This window comes from Natator depressus, chromosome 14 (genome assembly GCF_965152275.1).
Source record: "Natator depressus isolate rNatDep1 chromosome 14, rNatDep2.hap1, whole genome shotgun sequence".
Lineage (NCBI taxonomy): Eukaryota > Metazoa > Chordata > Testudines > Cheloniidae > Natator > Natator depressus.
In genome coordinates this window covers 28,773,810-28,796,993 of record NC_134247.1, presented here as the reverse complement: position 1 = coordinate 28,796,993, position 23,184 = coordinate 28,773,810, and the positions used below count along the sequence as shown (strand labels likewise).

The window sequence follows — 23,184 nt, the reverse complement described above, 5'->3', positions numbered from 1 at the left end:
TGGAGCAAAGTATTAAACAATTTGTAAGCACCCGGGGGACAATAGGTTATAAGGCATAGTCACAATAGATTTGTCAAGAACAAATCATGCCAAACCAATTCAGTTTCCTTCTTTGATAGGATTACTGATTTAGTGGCTGGGAGGAAGCAGTAGACATGTTATAACCTGATTTTAGTAAGGTTTTTGACACAGTTCCATATGACATTCTCATAGGCAAACTAGGGAAATGTGGTCTAGAGGAAATTACTATAAGGTGGGTGCACAACATGTTGAAAGACCATACTCAAAGAGTAGTTATCAGTGGTTTCCTGTCAAATTGGGAGATTGTATCTAGTGGGTTCCCACCAGGGTCAGTCCTGGGTCTGGCACTATTCAATATTTTAATTAATGACCCAATAATCCAGTAGAGAGTATGCTTATAAAATTTGCAGATGACAGCAAGCTAGAAGGGGTTCCAAGCACTTTGGAGGACAGGTTTAAAATTCAAAATGTCCTTGACAAATTGGAGAACTGGTTTGGATTCAACAAGATGAAATTAAATAAAGACAAGTGCATAGTACTTCACTTAGGAAGGAAAAATCAAATGCAGAACAATAAAATGGGAAACAACTGTTTAGGTGGTAGTACTACTGAAAAGAACCGGGGGGTGGGGAGGGCGGGGGGGGGGGGGCTCAGAGGAGAGCAATAAAAATGATTAAAGGTTTAGAAAACCTGACCTATGAGTAAAGATTTTTAAAAATGAGCATATTTAGTCTTGAGAACAGAAGACTGAGGGGTGACCTGAAAATAGTCTTTCAATATGTTAAGAGCTGTTATAAAGGGGATGGTGAACAATTTTTCTCCATGTCCACTGAAGGTAGCACATGAAGTGATGGGCTTAATCTGTAGCAAGGAAGATTTAGAAAGTTTTTCCTAATATCTCACCTAAATATAAGGGTTATTAAGCTCTTCAATTGGCTTCCAAGGGAGGTCGAGGAGTCCCTATCATCGGAAGCTTTTAAAAAAAAAAAAAAAAAGTTGGACAAACACCTGTCAGGGATGGTCTAGGTTTACTTGGTCCGCTGGCCACAGAGCAGGGGGCTGGACTTGATGGTCCCTTCCAGCCCACCCCTGCATTTCTACAGTTCTATGAGAAAGGGTTTTTTTCCCCTCTAGGTTTTTTTGTTGGGCTTTGACTATGCTCCTCCTGCTGCCCAGCATGATTGACGAACACCTGTTCTGCAACTCTCCCTGATTTCTGCCTGGCAGCCAAAGGACTCATTATTTCTTTTAAAAGTGAGCAGAGGCACTTGATTAACAATTCCATTTTTATTTTTTAAGATTATAAATTTAACTGATGGGTTTGTCTTGGCTATTTGAAGAGCAAGATTTTTTTCCTTATTTCAGAATCGGTAAGGGTTCGGAGTGGACTTCAGTACAGGTTAGGTTTCAGATGGGTTTAGTTTCCCTTCCTGCAGCTGGGCTATTACTATTCCTTCTTGCATATTATTAAAAATCCTTCTGATTAGCTGATGGCCCAGGTAAGAGAGAGGGAGCTTTAAATTATGGGAAGAACATTTCTTGTCCTGCAGCATTTAGAAAGACAATTTCACTTTCTTTTGGAAGTCAAGGATGTTGTTCCCCTGAGCAAACAGCATCCGCACCCCACTGGGAATCATAGCCCTAGGGGTGTGAGTCAGATGTATAAGGGTGGTGGTGTGTGGAGATAAGGGGTACATGGGGAGGTATGTGTGAGAGTCGGGGGGGGGCAGGGGGAGTGCAATAAACAAATCTCATCACAACATGGGAATCTTATCTCAGCCTCTTGGTCTACACATGTTCCAGGCATATGATTTCATTCTCTGCTTTAATAACTAACTATTGCAGGTCCTCATTACAGGGCCACTCCAGCCTGCCCTGACCCTTTGAGATTCATGGGTCTCAATAGAGGTCTTATACACATGACCCATTCCTAGGTGTTGTGTCCTGTGTGGATTCTCTGATGTGTAATGAGGTTTGAGCTTTCACTGAAGCCTTTCCCACATTTAGCTCACTTATAGGGTCTCTCTCCGCCACATGGGTTCTCTGATGCTTAATTAGGGTTGATTTCCGACTGAAGCTTTTCCCGCAGTCGGGGCAGTTATAGGGTCTCTCTCCTGTGTGGATTCTCTGATGTTGAATAAGGTTGGAACTTTGACTGAAGCTTTTTCTGCACTCATTGCATTTGTAGGGTCTGTCCTCAAGGTGGGTGCTCTGATGATTACAAAGGGCTGAGCTGCTACAGAAACTTTTCCCACAGTGAAGACACTCATAGGGTCTCTCTCCACTGTGGATTCTCTGATGTTTCCTAAGGGCTGAGCTCGCATTGAAGCTTTTCCCACACGCGGGGCATTTAAAGGGTTTCTCAGCCATGTGGATTCTCTTGTGAGTAACAAGAGTTGACTTCAGTCTGAAGCTTTCCCCGCAGTCAGGGCAATTATAGAGTCTCTCTCCCATGTGAATTCTCTGATGTGTATAAAGGTTTGAGCTTTGACTAAAGCTTTTCCCACATTCACTGCACTTGAAGGGTTTCTCTCCTGTGTGGGTTCTCTGGTGACTAGTAAGGTGTGCACTGTGACCGAAGTTTTTCCCACACTCAGCGCAGGTATAGGGTTTCTCTTGTGTGTGGATTCTCTGATGTGATAGAAGGGTCGATCTACGACTGAAGCTTTTCCTGCACTCGAGACATTCAAAGGGTTTCTCTCCCGTGTGGATTCTCTGATGTGACAGAAGGTTTGAACTCTGATTGAAGCTTTTCCCGCAGTCGGGACACTTATAGGGTTTCTCTCCTGTGTGGATTCTCTGATGTTGAATAAGGTTGGAGCTCACACTGAAGCTTTTCCCACACACGGGGCAGTCATAGGGTCTTTCTCCTGTGTGTGTTCTCTGATGCAATAGAAACTTTGAGCTCACACTGAAGCTTTTCCCACACTCATTACATTTATAGGGTTTCTCTCCCATGTGGATTCTCTGATGGTGAATAAGGGTTAAGCTCTGACTGAAGCTTTTCCCACAATCACCGCACGAGTAGGGACTCTCTCCAGTGCGGATTCTCTGTTGAACAGTTTCTTTGATTTTCTTGATGCCTCTGCTCTTGTGAATGGATTTACCCAGTCTCTCCTCTGAGTAGTTTCCCTGCTTCCTTTCTGGTCTGTGCTGAATTTCACAGGCTTCTCCCTGCTCAGGACTCTGGGAAACATCAGATCTTCCTGATACCATCTCCTGTGGTTCCACTCGCTCAGGACTTTCCTGCTGAGGATTCTCCTCCTCATTCACCATCCCATCACCTGCTGGGACAGAGAGCAAATCCAGACAGGAGTCAGTCCCTGTGCCAGGGACAGGGAACCTCAGAAAGGGGAGAACAAACCCAAATAACTGCTGGGGAGATTGAACGATCAGGAGCTGAATCCTGCTCCCCCCATACCCTTCCCCATAGGAGGGTACCCATCCTTCCTCCACATCCTATGAGCATAGATGAAGGGTCAGACAAGCTTGATGAAAATGCGTACATGACGTCTGCCAGGATGATAGAATAACTGATTTCTGAGTAAGTTTAACTGATTCCTCACCTGTGTGGGGGTCTCTCAGAATCTCCCTTTCCTCATAGTCCCGGAGATCAGAAACGCACAACCTCTCCCCTCGTTCCAGGTGGGAGATCACGTCAGGTTTGGAAACTGGGAATCCTGCTTGGCAGAGGGAGTGAGGAAACAAGTGTTGATCTTGGTCATTAAGCTCAGGGCTGTTATTACTTCCAAACCAAGGATCTGCGCAGCCCACACAGGGAGGCTTCTTCCTCTCCCTACCCCTAACCCTATGGGGACTGCACTATAAATCATACAATATCCCATGATGCACAGCTCTGGAGGAGGAGTTCACCCACTCTGCCTCAGGAATGGCCCTGACTTATTCCCCTGAGGAGCTGAGCGGAGTTGCTACACTCTGAAGTTACCTGGGGTACGATTTAGCCTCCATCATTTACAGTCACGTCTCCCCCCCACACACCCGTATATCCCTTCTCAACACAAGGCAGAACAGGAGGATATACTCAGACCATCAACTCTTTGGTATGGGGACTCTCTCCTAGTCTGCATCCATGCAGCACCTAGCTCCACAGGTGTCACCTGATTGGGGACCCTAGGTTCTCCCCCAATGATAAGCTGTTCATAAATAAACAGAGGAACCACCACCCAGGGCCTGGAAAAAGATCACTATACACCTGCTCCCTGTCCAATGCAGAGAGCAAAGAGCCTCCTCTCATGAGTCATGATGGTCCAGTACAAGGGCCCCCATACGCTTGCTGATCAACTGTCATTCAGTCCTTCCCCATTATCCATAAGACCCGATCTGCCCCTGCTGACTCACACCTCAGGCCTGGTATTGGCTTTTCCTACCCCCTTAACCTGCTCCATACACCTCAGACCCAGAGAGGACAGCTCTGGCTGTGGAGTAGACATTCTCCTCCCACCTTGGCTCAAATCACAGAATCATAGAAATGTGTTGCTGAAAAGAACAGCGAGAGCTCATCTGTCCCAGCCCCCTGCACTGAGACAGAAGTAGGTACCCCAAGACCGACCCTGACAGATGTTTGTCTATCCTGTTCTTAAAAGCAACCAGTGACTGGCTCTTTGTCTGCACTCGCAATTGAATGACAAAACTTTTGTCTTTCAGAGGTGTTAAACACCCCCACCACCCGAAAGAAGTTTTGTCATGACAAGTGCCAGTGTGAACAGAGCACTCCTGCTGACAAAGCGAATGCCACTCATTGGGGGTGGAAGTTTTTTGTCAGTAGGAGAGCCGACAAACAGCGGCTACGCTGCACAACTTTTAGCGGCGGGGCTGTGGCAACACAGCCATGTCGCTAAAAGCTGTGTACTGTAGACAAAGCCTGGAATTTCACAACTTTCCTTGTTAACCTGTTCCATTACCTAACTGTTCTTACAGATAGAAAGTTTTTCCTAATATCAAACCTAAATCTCCCTTGCTGCAGGTTAAGCCCATCACTTCTTTTCCTATGTTCTGTGGACATAGAGAACAATCGATCACCTTCCTCTTCATAACACACCTTCCCCCATTTGAAGACTGGTATCAGGTCTCCCACTCAGTCTTCTTTTCTCAAGACTAAACATGACCACTTCTTTTTGCCTTTTCTCATAGGTCAGGTTTTTTTGCTCTCCTCTATACTCTCTCCAATGTGTCCACATCTTTCCAAAAGTGAGACACCCAGAAGTGTTCACAGTACTCCAAATGAGTCCTAATCAGTGCCAAGTAGGGAGGGACAATTACCTACTGTGTCATACATATGACTCTCTCGTTAATACAGCCTAGCATGATATTAGCCTTTTTTGCAATTACATCACATTGTTGGCTCACATTCAATTTGTGATCCACTATAACTCCCAAATGCTTTTCTACAGTACTACTTCCTGGCCAGTTATTGCACATTGTGTATTTGTGCATTTGATTTATCCTTCCTCAACGTAACACTTTGGATTTGACTTGATTTATTCTTGACAAAACAATGTTGACTATTACTTATCCACTAGGTGCTTACAAATTGATTGTTTAATAATTTGGTTCAATGTCTATACAGGTATCAAAGTTAGGCTGATTGGCCTATAATTCGCAAGTCATCTTTGTTCCCCCCTTTTAATGATAAGTACTATGCTTGTCCTTCTCCAGTCTCTGGGACCTCACCTGTCCTCCATGAATTCTCAAAGATAACTGTTAATAGTTCCAAGATTGCTTCAGCTAGTTCCTTAAGTACCCCAGGATGAATTTTGTCAGTCCCCGATGACTTAAAGAATATTTAAGTAAGTTAGATGTATTCAATCTGTTCTTTCTCTACTCTGGCTTGTGTTCCTTCCCCCTTGTTTTTGATATTACTTCTATTAAGCATCTGGTCAACATTAATTTTTTTTTTTTTACTAAACACTAAAGGAAAATAGGAATTAACAACTCAGGCTTCCTGATGTTATCATTTTTAGCTCTCTTTCCCCTCCAAGTAGTGGGCCTACACTGTCTTTCGTTCTTCTCTTGCTCCTCATGTATTTACAGGACCTCTTCTCATTGCCTTTTATGTCCCTTGCTATTTGTAACTCATTTTGTGCCTCAGACTTTTTGATTTTCTCGCTACATGCCTCTGCTGTTATTTCATACTCATCCTTAGCAAGTTGTCCATGTTTCCACTTTTTGCAGGATTCCTTTTCAATGTTCGTGTCATTAAAGACCTCCTGATGCAGCGATATTGGCCCCTTGCTATTCTTCCTATCTTTCTGTATTATTGGGATACGCTTTTGGTCTTGTAAATATTGTCTTTTTGAGAAACTGCCAGCTCTCCTGAACTCCTTTTTCCCTTAGATTTTCTTCCTATGGGACCAAACATACCAAGTTCTCAGAGTGTGTGAAAGTCTGCTTTTTGGAAGAACATTGTCCTTATTCTGCTAATTTCCCTCCTTCTTTTCCTTAGATGCAGGACAGATCCATCCAAAGAAATCCCACCAAGTGAATCCCCATAGTTCCTGAATCCTCAGGTTCCTAGTCGAGCATCTCTCTTATAGTTAGTGCTTGAGTCACATTGGTGCTTGGTGAATAGGGAAGTTTGCTGAATTGGAACTTGACCAAATTTCTGACTAATCTACAGATCTGCAAACATAGATGGCCAGATGTAAAGGCCAGAAGGGAGTATTAGGATTATCTAGTCTGACCTCCTGTATGTTAGACAGGTCAGACAACCTTGCGCAGAAATTCCTGCATCGAGTCCATATCTTGTGGTTGAGCTAGACATATTTGTTAGAAAGAGACATCCAAGCTTGATTCAAAGACTCCTAGTGATGGAGAATCCACCACATCCCTGCTTAAATTACTCCAATGGTTAATTCACCTCACTGTTAAACATCTGCACTTTATGACTGGTCTGAATTTATCCAGCTTCAGCTTCCAGCCACTGGATCTCCTTCTGATTTTGTCTGCTAGATTAAGGAACCCTGTGCTGTCAGAAATCTCCCTCTGTAGATACCTAAGGCTTCTGTTCAAAATACTACTTAATCTTCTCCTGGATAAATTCAATATACGGAGCGCTTTAAGTCTCTCACTCTAAGGCACATTTTCCAAACTTGAAATCATTCTTGTGGCATTTTTATGAACTCTTTGCCAATTTGTGAATATTCTTCTAACCTCCCTGGGCCGTCCCCCAGACATTCATATAGTATATCGATAGACTCACAGAATACTCTCAGACCACCAGTTACTTCATATATCCTCCCTCAGCCCCAGAACACAGCCCCTCTCAGTGCGAGGAACCATCACGGCCAAGAAGAGACACCAGGACCAACATCCTCCTTCCAAGAACTCAGCACCTTGGCAGAAGAGGTAGCTCTAGAGACACTAATGGCAACCAGCCTCAAGACTCTGGTCCATGGCTTTCCTGACAGGTAGAAGAGTCTGGAACATCTGGGAGCTCCTGCTAACATATCTGGCTCAGGCAGAATGCAGTCAAGATGGAGATAAAGTGCACTTAAAAATCTTGGTTCTGGGAAGAGTAGCACCATCAACATGTCCCTCAATCTTCTGTTTTGTGGGAAGGCACAGTATCACAGACACACAATCTAGGGACTAGCAGGGCTGATCGTCATAGAAATATGGGGGACCAATTAAGAATCCTGAAGAGAAGCTGACCCAGATGCTTCTGAGACCCCACAGTTTCTAATACCCAATGGGACAGGAATCCTTACCCAGCAAGGTCACGGTCTCATAATTCTCCTGCATAACATCCCTGTACAGGGCTCTCTGACCTACGTCCAGCAGGGTCCATTCTTCCTCAGAGAAATACACAGCCACCTCCTCGAAGGTCACCGGCTCTGCTGCAGCCATTTCCCTTCCTCGTCTCTCCGTGGATGGGATGAACTGGAGCAAATGTGGATTTTATTCTGCAGCCTGTCAGAGTGAGAAGGGCGATAGGGAAGGTTTCAGAAGGGGTTTAATCCATTACACACCCCAATTTTCCCCAGACTCCTTCCCTGCCAACAGACACCCTCTGTCATCCTAGACTCTGTTATCCTGGAGAATGCTTGAGCCAAAAACACTAAAAAACAAAACAAAACAACCCAAAGTTTAGTCCCAAATCCATAGTCAAGTCTCTCAATAAGTGGCCTGCATTTCAAGAATGTTGAGCCTGCCATATTGGGTCTCAGTTCTGAGTGTCCAGCCTTGCTGATAATTAGGCCAATGACTGAGCTGCCTGAACACAGACGTAGGTGTCTACATTAGTCTCCTGTTTTTTAAGGATTCTGGCTTTTATCACTTTATTTACAGTCCAGCCCAGCCCCTCCCACAAGGACTAAATCCATACAGACTTTTAAACACTGTTAGTGACAGAGAGTAAGTGAAGTCAATGGAAGCACTGAGATGCTTAATATTAAATATGTGTGAGTGGTTGTAGGATGAGTTCCTAAGATTCATACAGCTTAAGGCCACAAAGGACTATGAGATCATCAGTCTGACTTCTGTATGTCACAGTCCCTTGCATTTTACCCTGTTACACCAGTTCTGAGCCCAATGACCTGCATTTGTCTAAAGTATATTGGTCAGAAAAGCATCCAGCGTTTATTTGAAGACATCAAGAGATGGAAAATCCACCACTTCCCCTGGTCATTTGTTCCAGTGGTTAATCACTTTCACCCTGTAGGGTGGGAGGGTCTAGCCCAAGCCAAGAAGTCTAGGTAGCAATGAAACAGCCCTGCTACCAGAGCCCCATGAGCCCATGTCGGCTAGCACAGGCCAGCTACGGGTTTTTCTTTTGCTGTGTAGACATACCCTCTGTGGCTCAAAAGCTGGTCTCTCTCATGAACAGAAGTTGGTCCAATAATATATTACCTCACCCACCTTGTCTCTTGAATAGGAATTCTTTCTCAGTCAAATGTAAAATTTTTACTTAAATTCTTAAGGGACTAGAATTAGTTTAAAAAATAAAATGGTAAAATTGTAATTTGCTCTTTTCCCAGGCCCCTTCTCAAAAACAAGCTAAGTGTTTTCCCATATCAAACGTTTCAAATAAATTCACCCAGGACAGAGACTCTCTGCTCTAAAATGATCTTAGGAATTGTCAAACTATGTCAGACCTGAGGCCTGTCTGGTAACTCTGAGTGTGTTATAAGGAACTGAAAAGGTCCCTTTAGACTAAAATGGTGCAGCCAACACTGTCCATGTCACTGTGCGGTCCAGCTATACTGAAAGAGCAGAATAAAAGCAGCCACTTTGGGGGATCCCCCGACACGGTCCCCAGGGCGGCGCATCCCCCCAGCAGCGCGGGGACCAGGCAGAGGCAGGAACTGGCTTTTCCTCTCCCTGCTCCTCCCCAGGAAAGTCAATCTGCCCGGGGTGCTGCAGGGAACGGAGCTGGGCAGGGCTGGGAGCCGGGAACCTCCCTCCCCACTGATTGCTCCTGCTGCCCCTGCCAGTCTCTGCTCCTGTCTCCCTCCTGCCCCCTCTCCCTCCCGTCGGGCTGGGAGACTCGGTCCCTGGCCCGGCCCGGCCGCTCTCCCGGCGCTGGCTCGGCTCCTGCCGGCGCTCAGGGGGGCAGAGCCGGGGGGGGGGGGGGGTCAGGGAGGGCAGCAGCTCCAGGACTCGCAGACCCCCGCCCCCCCGGGAGCAGAGCTGGGGCGAGGAGGGGCCGTTGGTGCAGAGTCACTTTCCTGCCCGGCCCCAGCCCTTCCCCCGGGTCTCTCCCCTCACCTGCAGGCTCCGGCTCAGGGGCTGGTGTCGGCAGAGCCCGGGGCTACCCAGGGGCTGGTTCCAGCCCCCGCAGAAAGTCCCCGCGGCTGGGCCCAGAGGGGGTTAGTGCAGGTCTCTCCCCGCACACACCCCGCTGGGCAGCAGCGGCTCAGCCCGGACTCCGGGCTCAGTATGGAGCTGAAGGCAGCAGTCAGTGTTTGACTCAGGAAGTCCAACCCCCACCTGTGCAGCAGCAAGAGCCAGAGCAACTTCCCCTCCCTCAGCACTAAACAGAGCAGCAGCCGGGCGTTACAGTGTTAACCCCTCAGCTGCTGGACGCCAGCCAGAATCCTTCTCTCCTTCCTGAGCTGAGAGAAACCCCCAGTGTGTAGACACAGAGTCCTGGAGCAATGCGCTCCCTGGTGCCATCCCAGGCTCTCAGAAGCCTCCTGTCTAACTACCTCCCTCAGCCACCCTGTGCTATTTATTTTGCTGTCCCAGCAGGAACTGTCCCCTCCCTCTCGCCGCCGACAGGGATGCGGCAGACGAATCAGGTGAGAAACTGCTTCCTGGAGCATTTGCTCCCTTGCTGGACCTATCCGAGGTTGCTCAGTGGCATCTGCTGAAGCTGCTGCCCTCACTCTGCCCTTCCTACCCTCCCAATCTGCTTCCTGCGGCAAGGAAATGGTGCTAACAGTGGGAGAAAATGAGAGGGGAAAGAAGGTGAGAAATCATTGTCAGGTGAGAAAAGTTAAATAGGAAGCGGTTATGTCAACCTAACCAAAGTCAGGCTAAGAGAGGCTGCGGGGAAAGCCTCTGACAGCAGAATGAAGGAATACTTGTTTAAGTTGCAGGGAGTAAGAAAAAAGGGGAGGCCTGCATTCCTGCCTTTTTGTACCAAATGTTCTGGGACCAGTTTGTTGAGATCGGAGGCACTGTTTTCCACTCCTTGTTTTTGTGTTATGTCTGTTCTTAACTCCTTGTCTCCTGGTTGACACCCATACCGATAAGAAAGTTAGTGAAGCATTGCGATTTGCTAAAAGTTATGTACAATAAGGGGGTAGAAGTGCATGCATAATAGAGAAAGAGGATTTTAACTAACATAGGGGAGGGGTGGGCTGCTTTATGAATAAATCTGTGACGCGACGGAACTGTCTATAAAAACCTATGAGTTTTACTTAGAGGCTGCTGGTTCTCTTTGGAGACGGGCTGCTCTCTATTGTTGTGTGCACTCTTCAATAAAGAGCTTTGTGTTCAGATCTTGCTGGTGTTGCCTATCTCTCTCCAGTCAGACAACGAACCATGCCGTCTGGGGGTTTGAGTCCTCGACATCATGGAGGGGTAAAAAATGTGTCCAAAGGAGGGGAGAACTGGTGGAGGCAAGAGAAGGAGACGGGCAGATTAGGAAAAGTCAGGTCAAGGAGCAAGTGCTGTCCTGATTGCCTAGATTGCACTTCCTTTCCTGTAATCCACAGGCTAAGGCATTAGCATTATTTATTTTAAATGTTCATATGACTCTTGTTGTTCTTAGTGCACCTTCAGTTCCTTTGGTTAAGACTGCACCGGCAGTGATTTCCCTACGCCCTCCCTGAATTTTCCCAACCACCCCCCCTACCCAGTTTTGTGAACTAGTTACATGCTAATTTAGTGACTGTTTGGAAACTTGAATTGAAATTGAAACATTAATACACACTTTAAAAGCATATAAAGTGTATGATAAAATATGTGTATCTGAAAAAGTATGATAGATTTGAAAAGTATGAACATAGACTAGCTTCCTTATACAGCTGTTGTTTTTTACGACAGTGTCAGTGCATTCATTTCCGTGATGTTGACCAACCTAATAATTTCAAATTATGATTTGTAAGAAAAGTCTAAATGAGCTCTCCCTGACAGCTCGTGATGAGCTGCGGGCTGGGGGGAAAGGCTTCAGGACCAGATTGTATTTACATTCACACCTAATCTACCTAGGTATCCAGCAAACGGAGCTGTGTTGCCCAAGTGATAGATTTTGGCTGGGGTTGGGTTACAAATCACTTGAATGTGTGTGTGTGTGTGTGTGTGTGTGTGTGTGGTGGGGGGGTAATGAAATGTTGTTATTCTTATTGTATGAGTAAAGGGCAGTACTTAGCCTGTGTTGATTGAGGGCATCAAGAGAGAGGGTGGGGACAGGTGTTTTGCTTGATGGTCTGCCTGTGTCACAAGTACGATTTGACTGCCCCTCTCCACAGTTTAAAGACAGAGCTGATTAGGCTCCATAGAGAGTCTTTTGTTTTGTTAAGTGACCACTACAGCTTAAATCACTGATAATCAGGTCTAAGTGCTTAGACCTGCTGTGGGACAGTGTTGCCGTGGAAGAGACGGTCCAGTCTGCACTGGCAGTGAGGTTCCCCCACAGAGAGCTTAGCTGAAATCACTGAGAGCTGGGTGGAACCTCAAGAGACCAACTCGCAGAGGTCACAGTGGCAGGTGGCAGCAGAAGGCGATGGTGGAGGGCCATTGGCAACAAAGTGGTGGAGTGAATGGTGGCACAACAAACAGCAGTGGCCAGAGCGAATAGTGAGCAGCTGGAGGAACAAGCAAGATGCCTTCTTGCCCCCAACCTGGGAGCTGAACTCATGTGAAAGCACCTCTGAACTCTGAGTCTCCACTGACCAAGGACAACACCCGTGAGTGGGGTGCGGTGGAGCGAAAAGTGAGAGGTACGTTAAATAATGTTTGTTTATTGGACTATGTTTGAGTGACTTTGCTCCAGAATGCTAGATTTGTGACTGGGAATGGAAACTTATATACATATGTTTCCTAGTAGGCCAAGATTTTTAAAATGCATTATTTGCCCAGGTTGTTATCTCACATCGTTGCTATCTGGAGAGGTCATTATGTTGGGGAGTTTCTGTACTAAAAACATTTTTATTATTGTAATTAATTTTTATATAAGAATGGTCATACTGGGTCAGACCAATGGTCCATATAGCCCAATATCCTGTCTTCCGACAGTGGTCAAGGCCAGGTGCTTCAGAGGGAATGAACAGAACAGGTAATCATCAAGTGATCCATCCCCTGTTGCCCATTCCCAGCTTCTGGCAAACAGGTTAGGGACACTCAGAGCATGGTGTTGCGTCCCTCCCCATCCTGGCTAATAGCCACTGATGGACCTTGTCAAGGTTCCTTCCCAACTCTGAACTCTAGGGTACAGATGTGGGGACCTGCATGAAAACCCCCCAAGCTTACTTTTACCAGCTTAGGTTAAAACTTCCCCAAGCTACAAACTATTTTACCCTTTGCCCTTGGACTTTCACTGCCACCACCAAACGTTTATCTGGGTTTATTGGGAAAACGTTGTTTTGGAAACGTCTTTCCCCCCAAAATCCTCCCAACCCTTGCACACCACTTCCTGGGGAAGGTTTGGTAAAAATCCTCACCAATTTGCATAGGTGACCACAGACCCAAACCCTTGGATCTTAGAACAATGAAAAAAGCATTCAGTTCTTGAAAAGAAACATTTTAATAGAAGAAACAGTAAAAAGAATCACCTCTGTAAAATCAGGATGGTAAATACCTTACAGGGTAATTAGATTCAAAACATAGAGAATCCCTCTAGGCAAAACCTTAAGTTACAAAAAAGACACACAGACAGGAATTCTATTTAGCACAGCTTATTTTCTCAGCCATTTAAAGAAATCATAATCTAACGCATATCTAGCTAGATTACTTACTAAGTTCTAAGACTCCATTCCTGTTCTGTCCCCGGCAAAAGCATCACACAGACAGACACAGACCCTTTGTTTTTCTCCCTCCTCCCAGCTTTTGAAAGTATCTTGTCTCCTCATTGGTCATTTTGGTCAGGTGCCAGCGAGGTTATCCTAGCTTCTTAACCCTTTACAGGTGAAAGGATTTTTCCTCTGGCCAGGAGGGATTTTAAAGTTGTTTACCCTTCCCTTTTTATTTATGACAGACCTATTCTCCAGGAATTTATCTAGTTCTTTTTTAATCCTTTTATAGTTTTGGTCTTCACAGCATCCACTGGTAAAGAGTTCCACGGGTTGACTTTATGTTGTGTGAAGAAGTACTTCCTTTTGTTTTGTTTTTTTAAACCTGCTGCCTATTAATTTCATTGGGTGACTACTAGTTCTTGTGTTATGTGAAGGATTAAATAACATTTCCTTATTCACTTTCTTCACACCAATCAAGATTATATAGACCTCCAGCATATCCCCCTTAGTTGTCTCTTTTCTAAAATGAAAATTCCAAGTCATTTTAATCTCTCCTGTTTCATACCCCTAATCATTTTAGTTGCCCATCTCTGTACCTTTTCCAATTTCAATATATCTTTTTTGGGATGGGTTGATACCAGTCAGCTCTGTGTTCTTGGGGAACCAGGGTGCAGTATCCAGCCTGTCTGACTCATGAAAGACACCCCCCCACCCCACCAGCCTCTGTTTAAACCAAAACCCGTCAGAGAAAAATACTTGCAGAGAGCAGTGAAGGGCGTTGGGAGACACACTTAGACCCCTCCTGACAAGGGTGACAAGATTAAGACATCTCCATTAGCATACAGAATGAAGAACAGAGACAACTCCCCTAGCCTCATCTGCATGAAAGATGGGACAGGGAGACATCTCAATTTGCATGCAGAATGGAGAACAGAGAACTGCACTGAACTCTGGGACCAAAAAAGCAGGTACACGCTGCATCATGGGAATCTCTTCTGCAGATGTTAATGAACCTACACCTACACCTGCACACACCCAGATCAGCAATTATCAGACCAATTCTAGTAATAAATCCTTGATTGATATCCAAAATACTGAAACAGCCTACTTGCATTGGGAGCTCCCTGGAAGAAAACACCACCCAGAGCCAAGAGTGATCAGCTCCTATTGTCTAGCCTAAAGAAAACCCTTGAGTCATCAGTTTACCTATAAACAAATCTAGTGTTCTCTCTTGAACCATTTTTACAAAAATCCCTACTCACCCTCCAGTAGGCGTTCTGATGCTTAGATCCAATCTATGCATCAGTTCCACTGGGACTCCATCTTCTCCTGACTGATCGTGCTGGGGGCTCTGCCTGTCTCCTGCCCTCAGGACCCTGAGCTACCACCATCACCTGGGAACCCTGACCAGTTCAAGCCTCCTGGAGTGGGTGAGATCCCCCGCCCCCCCCCTCTGTTTTCCTTTCTACCTCAGGTATTAACCTTTAATAATCTATGTTATGTTGTTTTAGGCTCTCCTTGTGTCGTTATCACTATTATTCAATAAATAACTTTTATGGTTAAGCTGGTTGCCTCTCTCTCTCTGAACTCTAGTCTTTTGTGTTTAGCTTCCCCCATTTACTCTGCAGCAATGCTTCTTTTACCTAAGCTAAAGATCCCTGTAGCGCCCAAAAATACTGTGGGGTTTGCTCATCAAGTGGATTACTACCCATACAAGTGTGACGTGAAAGTGGGATAGGGACGTGTTAAACCTGTGGCACATAAGGCGGGGGCAGCTGAAAGTGCTGCTCAGCCCAGCCTATTGAGCCCAGAGGCACATGAGGGTGACAGCAAGAAAGTGCTGCTTAACCCAGCCCATTGAGTACAGGGACATATGAGGGAATCAGCTGGAAAGTGCTGATTGACCCGGTCTGCTCAGACTTGCTCTGTGTGTGTGTTCATCTAGTTCTAGGGCTGGAGGAACCCAGTCCTGGGTAACCTAGGTCCTGTAGGATAGCTCCATTGGGACGGGACTTGCAGAAGGAAGGAGTAGAGCTCCATATGAACACACAAGTGACATAAGCAGTACATCAATAGAATTACAGAATTCCGCTCTCCCCCCCGCCCCGAAGAGTTACCCTAATAAATGAGCATACCCCAAAGTAACGGGCACATCTGGTAACAGGGTTGACCAGATCTGCACACAGTATTCAAGGTGTGCTCGTACCATGGATTTATATAGAGGCAATATGATATTTTCTGTCTTATTATCTATCCCTTTCTTAATGATTCCCAACATTCTGTTTGCTTTTTGCTGACTGCCGCTGCACATTGGGTGGATATTTTCAGAGAACCATCCCCAATGACTCCAACATCTCTTTCTTGAGTGTTAAAAGCTAATTTAGGCCCCATCATTTTGTATGTATAGTTGAGATTATGTTTGCCAATGTGCATTACTTTGCATTTATCAGCATTGAATTTCATCTGCCATTTTGTTGCCCAGTCACCCAGTGAGATCCCTTTGTAACTCTTCGCAGTCTGCTTTGGACTTAACTATCTTGAATAGTTTTGATTCATCTGCAGATTTTACCACCTCACTGTTTACCCATTTTTCCAAATCATTTATGAATATGTTGAATAGTAATGGTCCCAGTACCGAGCCCTCAGGAATACCACTATTTATCTCTGTCCATTCTGAAAACTGATAATTTATTCCTCCCCTTTGTTTCCCATCTTTTAACTAGTTACTGATCCAGGAGAGGACTTCCCTCTTATCCCATGATGGCTTATTTTTCAAAAGTCAATTTAAATTAAATAATTAAAAAAAACATGTATATTTGTTTTAGAAATCTAGAACAGTTATGTGTTTTGGTGTAATTTGCATTATCCTAATAAAATTTATTCATATCTCTTTTATATGTTGCAGGTCAAAGTAAAAATGAAAAGACAAAAACCAATGCAACAATTTTTCCACTCAAAGGCCTCAAAAACCAAGCAAGGTGAAGAACACATCAAGAACCAAGAATATATCAACATGTCATCTGAAGGGTCAAGTGGTGCATCTACATCCGACCAGCCCGAAGCACAAATACAGCTACCTACTGAAGAAACAGTGTCTCCAAAACCTAAAGGCAGTTCCCGATTGTTGTTGGTCAAAGTGTTCCCATTTATTGAAGTTACAAAAGATGGCTACTGGTGCACCTCTTGCAAAAAAGCTTACGAAGAAGGAAAGCTTCCCAATGCTCTAACTGGTAAAAGTGGAGGAGCTTGGTTTGTCAGACCGATCAGCAAAGCTAATGCTGACAAACTACGTGAAAAGGCTGCAAAACACCAGGCCTCTGGAGTCCATCAACATGCAGAAAGCCTTATAAGCCCACTTTCAAAGCAAATTTTAGAAGTACTTAATGAGGCTGTTAAGAATGCTGGAGACACAACACGGTTCATGTGAACAAACATGGCTGTGGCATCATACTTTCTGTTTAAGCAAGAGATACCACACACTACAAACTGGAGGCCAATGTTAAGTGCATTGTCACTTGTTCATCCTGAAGTTGAACACTGGTTCCGAACAAGACCAGCAAATGTTCACTGTCTTTCTGCAGGCAACTCAACTGACTGGCTAGACGCATGTGGTGCAACAGTGAAAGACTCAGCTGAAAAAGTGAAGAACTCTCTGACCACATTCAAAAAAATTGCATACATGGCTGATGAATGCACCAGTGCAAATGGGCATCAAGTATTGAGTCATTGTGTACATTACCTTAATGTCAGTGGTAGGCCAGTAGATTCATTTCTAGATGTTCAAGTTATAGAAGACACATCGGCTGCATCTGTGACAACCCACATCTTAGAGTTAAATGTTTGTCAGTTGGACCACAAACAGATGGCTGCTTGTGCATTTGATGGAGCTGCAAAGTTCTCTGGAAGACATGGTGGAGTACAAGCTTTGCTCAGAGAAAAGTGTATCCTTAATCTCTCCTATACACACTGCAGAAGCCATCTACTCCAACTAGTGCTAGTACGAGCTGCAGACTCTTCAAAAGACATTTTAAAAGCTATAAATTTAATGTCTTCATTATATTCTTTTTTCAGCAAGAGTCCAAAAAGGCTGAATATCTTGAAAAACATAGAATATACACTGGGACTGAAGTTCAAATTAGTCCAACCTGGGAAAACCCTCTGGCTTTCTCATGAGCGATCCTTGGCTGTTGTCTTAAAATTACTCCAGCTGTTATTACTGGCTTTAAAAAGTATCTACCAAGATGGGATGGATCTAAGTAGTGAGGCTGATGGATTACTTTTGCTACTACGTTCAGAGAAGATTATTGCCATTCTCTCTCTCGTAAGTCTACTGTTGAAACCACTTGGGTCATTAAACAGTGCCTTCCAGGCATCTGCTACAACAGTAGTAGATCTTTGTCCAGCAATAGAAGCTACATTTGGATCAATCAGAGAGCTATCCATTGGAAAATTACTGGAAGAAGCAAATAGTTCAGTCCAGAAGTTGACTAATGAAGACATATATATTGAATCCTTAAGTGAAGGGGACAAGAAGTGTTTGTTAAGACAACTGAAAAAGTACACAGACTTGATTCTTAAAAATCTACAACAGCGACTTCTAGATTCTACTCAACCTCTATGTAGCTTTTACAGATCCTTATCCTATAAAACACCGATAGCTGAGTGGAGTGAGGCTCTACCAGCAATGGGGCTGCCATCTGCGCAGGACAAAACAAAGAATTTGAACACAAAGTGGAATATCATACAACGAATGAAAGAAGATTTGACTTCAACTTCTTTTTTTTATCATCACTAGTGGCTCAACCCTGTCTTTGTGCTATATTTCCTGGGATGAAAGAAGTAGGAATTCATCTCTTGCTACTCCCAGTCACAACGTTGCACGTTCTTTTTCATCATTGAATAGAATTTTGTGTTCTGAAAGATGTCACCTTCTGCCTGATCATATGAATGAACTAATGAGCATATCGATTGAAGGAATGGAAGTTCTGGACACACGAGAAGCCACCAAAGATGAATGCATTGCATTCTAGAGGTTTATTAACAGAGTTGTACAAAATTATAACAAGAAGCCAAGAAGGAAGTAGATGTAGTGCTTCATAGAAGGCTTGAGTAGCCAACTTTAATTTGTGTGATGATTTTAAAACATGAGTTAAATCTAATAAAATGTTCATGAAACATTTTTCAGTTTTTACTGTTGTGACATACAGCCCACCTTCACCCTCACGGTCTCACCCCTCGTCGGCCCTGACCCCACCCTCCTGTAAATTCAAACACCCCACCCTCCTATTTCAATTCCTGGGGAAAACACTGGTGTCTCATTCAGAGGGATGGGATGTTCCCCTAAAGTAAAGAGGGATGGTAGCACATTCTGACAGAGGAACAATGGAAACTGAGCTACCAATGGAAGAAAAATGGGGGATAGCTATAAGCACGTGCTCATGGAGGTAGCTCCTTCCTCTCCCTTCATCCCTTTTACCCTGCTCTGGAAACAGTTTGGTCCCTGTACAAATTCTGTCCCTCTCTACAGTCTAATTTGCCCCCCATACCCCCTTTTTTCCTCCTGTTTTCAACAGGTAGCAGAGTCTGATGGCGGGCAAGGACACAGTGAGGCAGCTGCCTCAGGAGATGCTACTGAGCATCCTCGGGTCACTACACATGGTAGCTTATCTTGGTGGAGAACTGATTTAGACATTACATCCCCTGTGTCCTCTAAATCCTCACTTAAAGTCATCCCGATTAACGTTGTTTTGGTGTTAAAGTGATGATCAGTGAGAGCAGTGGGTCTCAAACTTTTTTTTCCGTGGACCACTTGAAAATTTAATTTTTTTGTCTGAAAACTGTCAAAAAACATTAAATTAAATTAAATTAAAAATGCATTTTTCAGCCAAAACTATTTGTTTTCCCAGTTTTCATTTCTTTAAATGAAAAAGAGAAAATGTACAAGGAAAGTGAAGACTTTCTGTGAAAATTTTGTTTGGTGAATCCTGCAATTTATACATTAGAAAACATTGTGATGGAATGCGGTCAAGGCAGCCATATAGACACTTTAGATAGACAGAGCAGTGAATAATGGAACTTTTTTTCCTGACCATCTAGAGAGTTGAGTTATGACAGTTCCTTCCATTCGAGGCTATCATGAGGCTGATGTCATTCTCAGATTAAATTCATCCATGGGCACCATTTAATTTGGTGCCTGATGGGAACTGAGTTCTTCTGAGCTGGCCTCCAGGCATAAGGAATAAGTTGCATTCCATGTTCAGCACTGGATGAGTTGATTTTTCACCTGCTGTGAAGCACCACGTATTGGCTATTGCTCAGAGCCACCAAGTATGTCAGTGGCAAAACCAAAAACGAAGTCTGAGAGCTGGGTGCATAATACCTTGGAGGACCTGGGTCTGGAACAAGTTCTGAATTCCTATCGACTGCAGGAGCTTCCTTAGACTCCCTTGAAAATAAAACCCAAATATGGAATTTTTTGCACCATTCTGGAGTCCTTTCAGGATGCAGAATAAAAGTGACATTTGAAAATGTGGCTCAAAATAATTCTTGCAAATTTTGTTTTAAAATTAACAAGACAGCAAATACAAACGTTGAAGGACTCCTGAAATGACCTGGACTTGGCATGTGAGAAATGATGCATTGTAGGCATCACCCTTGAATGGACTAAAATCTCACTGTCTGAGGAGCTGCAGCTTTAGATTTTTATCCCAGGCTCAGTGGTAAGTCCGTATTAATGTTCACTTCCAAACATACACATGCACAAAATAATATTTGCCCAGAAACACACAATTATGTACACGTAGAAACACACACACAATAATCCACATTCACAACACATATGTAGTGTGACGGGGCAAGGCCAGATGGCTATAGAAAAGTAGTGGGAGATAGATAGATACATTAGCTCCAGGCTAAAGAAATCCCTGGTACCAGGATAAGTGAAATGGCAGTTGCTCCAGGTCAATTAAGACACCTGGGGCCAATTAAGAACTTTCCAGAAGGCAGGGAGAATGCTAGGTTGATTGGGACACCTGAAGCCAATCAGGGGCTGGCTGAAACTAGTTAAAAGCCTCCCAGTTAGTCAGGTGGGTGTGCCTGTCAGGAGCTGTGGGAGGAAGTTGCGCTGTTGGAGAGACTGAGTAGTGAACACCATATCAGGCACAAGGAAGGAGGCCCTGAAGTAAGGGTGAAGTGGAGCTTGAGGAAGTGAGGGCTGCTGTGGGGAAGTAGCCCAGGGAATTGTACATGTCATGTTTCAAAAGGTCAGCTACTATAGCTGATACTATTAGGGTCCCTGGGCTGGAGCCCAGAGCAGAGGGTGGGCCCGAGCTCCCCCTCCCCCCACCCCCTTTGCCCGCTGATTAATCACTGAGACTGGGAGACAACAGAGACTGTGCAAAGAAGGATAACTTCTCCTCACCTCCCTCGCTGGCTTATGATGAAAATGGCTCAGTAGACTGTGACCCTTGTCTCTAGAGAGAGAAGGGTTACGTGGAGGGTCACAGTGAGCCTCGGAGGCTAGCGAAATCTGCCAGGAAACGCGGGACCCACAGAGGCAAGGACAGAGCTTTGTCACAGTAGTCACACAATATTTTTCATGAATAAACACACAATAATGTGTGTTCACAAACACAACAATAACGCATACTTGCATGCCAGAATAAGTACTGACAACACACACAAAAGTGACACAATATTTTCATAATAAACACATGCTATTGTACATTCTCAAGGACACACACAGGAATAGAAAACTCACATGCACATTGATTTCAACTCAGGTATACACTCACAATAATGTACACTGACAACAACACACATGTGAGCAGTGTACTTGACTAGCAAACACACACTGAAAGCAATGTCTCAGTACATTGCACTTAGAATGTAATCTCACAAAAAGAAACACATAAGCCAGATCGACACTAGAAACTTTCACCATCAGAGCAATGTCAGCTTGGAAGTGTGATTTTTTTGGGCAACATTTCTATACCGGTAAAACCCCTCGTGTAAACATGGTTAAACCAGCTTACAAATGCTTCTGCGGTGTGGCTTGTTTCTCTCAGAGAACCAGTGTCAGCAATACCAGCAAAACTACTCCTCCATTTACAGGAGGAGAGCTTGTTCGTATTGCTATATCAGCAAAACTTTTCCAGTGTAGACCTGACTAGACATTGTCTCGCTAGACATTCTCCCTCTTCTTCTCATATAAACACACACACACTTCCACGCACACATTCTCCTCCATTTACTGCTATGGGGTAAAATTATCATCCCCCACCAAGTTATTTAGGTACCGAACTCTTATTTTCAAAAGTGACTTTGGCACTTCTACATATAATATGGCCATATTTTTAAAGGTATTTAGGTGCCTATGGAGGATTACCTAAAGAACCTAGATGCTTAATACCTATAGAAATCAATGGGTGTTAAGTGATGTTTTTGAAAATCTCACAACGCACCTAAATACCTTTAAAAATCTGGCCTGAGTGACTAAGGCATTTTTGGAAATGGAACCTTTTCACAGAAGTGCTTTTGCAGATGTTACCCCTCGCCATGAGGCAGCCACCAGCCAGAGGCAGATCCGATTGCTCACGATAGTGAGGTATTGCAGCAGGTATGAGATGGCCATTTGTATGTCTAAGGACATGATATGAAAGAGGAAGAACTCCATGCAGTCCATCAGGCAGTGGAAGTAGGCCTGGACATGGTAGCAAGGGAAGGAACTCATCTCCTGATTGCTCACCATGGGGATGACCATGCTGGTGAGCAGGACATCCAGGAGGGAGAGGTTGGTGAGGAAGTGGCACACTGTACTGGTGAGTTTGGAGAAGAAGACCCAGAGATTCTGGCTTTGGGATAAACTGTTATTTCATGTTAATCATCCAGAACCCAGAAAGGGAGAATAATTCCAGTGCACCAATTGCAGGGCTTTATTTGATTGGGAAAGGAGAATAACTTGTACAGTGTGAGGGTCTGACACCAGTTTGGGGTTATCCTTAAGCCCTATCCATAACCCTAACCCATAACCAATAGGGACTTAAGTATAAGTTTTTCTTTAAACCTTTAATGGGGCCATTCGTGTTTAAAGTTGAGAATGTGCTGAAGTGGCTGCGGAATCAGGGCCTTTGTACAGAATATTCAAAGTGAGTTTTAATTTCATAAACGTGAGTGTTTGGACCAGATCCTCAGCTGGTGTAAATTCTCAGAGATCGATTGACTTCAACAGAGCGATGACAATTTAAACCAGCTGAGAATTAGCCCCTTGGTTTTTCAGGAACCCATGTGTGATAAGTCCATTTATTCAGAGCAACAAAACAGAGCATGTTTAAAATGTATCCGGTCAATACAGCTCAAAGTCCAAACACCGAGTACTTTTGATGAGCTGTTTGTAAATGAGCGATGGAGTAAGATAGTCATAACAAATCTTTGCTAAATAATGTTTAATGAGGAGTACTTATAAGAAAATCAGCCTGTTAGCCGATGGCCAGGGATGTTTGGTGAGGTGCCAGCTATGCCCGCTTATACCATCCGTGACTTTAACCGCTAGGACGCACTGTCCCTTCGCGGCGGGCAGCCCGGGCTAGGCTGACGGATGCCCCAAGGTCCTAACCACCCGTGACTTTAACTGCTAGAGCTCAGAGCTCCTTCGCAGCGGGCAGTCAACACTGACTGACAGGTGCCCCAATGGCAGCACTAAGAGCCTCTCCACACCCGTGACTTTAACTGCTAGAGCTCAGAGCTC

At 44.5% G+C, this 23,184-nt stretch overlaps 1 protein-coding gene and 1 long non-coding RNA gene across 4 annotated transcripts; one reads left to right on the top strand and one right to left on the bottom strand.

Moving 5' to 3' along the window:
- Nucleotides 1-673: 673 nt before the first annotated feature.
- Nucleotides 674-9,965, bottom strand: LOC141998987 (uncharacterized). 2 transcript variants are annotated; one of them, XM_074972042.1, is made up of 4 exons: nt 9,748-9,965; nt 7,749-7,950; nt 3,588-3,701; nt 674-3,308 (listed from the first exon to the last, which is right to left on the bottom strand). In XM_074972042.1, exons 2-4 carry the CDS (start codon nt 7,885-7,887, stop codon nt 1,933-1,935), a joined length of 1,629 nt encoding a protein of 542 aa, XP_074828143.1. In that variant the 5' UTR covers nt 7,888-7,950; nt 9,748-9,965; the 3' UTR covers nt 674-1,932. The 2 variants fall into 2 exon arrangements, with proteins under 2 accessions (XP_074828143.1, XP_074828144.1); XM_074972043.1 differs by having other exon boundaries at nt 675-3,305.
- A 356-nt stretch (nt 9,966-10,321) lies between these two features.
- Nucleotides 10,322-18,643, top strand: LOC141999016 (uncharacterized). 2 transcript variants are annotated; one of them, XR_012641944.1, is made up of 3 exons: nt 10,322-10,467; nt 12,041-12,428; nt 16,345-18,643. It is a non-coding gene; the product is annotated as an uncharacterized LOC141999016 (long non-coding RNA). The 2 variants fall into 2 exon arrangements; XR_012641945.1 differs by having other exon boundaries at nt 10,380-10,449.
- The last annotated feature ends 4,541 nt before the right edge of the window (nt 18,644-23,184 follow it).

Excerpts from the sequence above, each read along its gene's own strand:
- LOC141998987 (XM_074972042.1), bottom strand. The coding sequence starts at position 7,887 with ATGGCTGCAGCAGAGCCGGTGACCTTCGAGGAGGTGGCTGTGTATTTC. Across the intron at positions 3,702-7,748 it reads TGAGACCGTGACCTTGCTGG|GATTCCCAGTTTCCAAACCT; the intron begins GTAAGGATTCCT and ends TCTGCCAAGCAG. Across the intron at positions 3,309-3,587 it reads TCTGAGAGACCCCCACACAG|CAGGTGATGGGATGGTGAAT; the intron begins GTGAGGAATCAG and ends TCTCTGTCCCAG.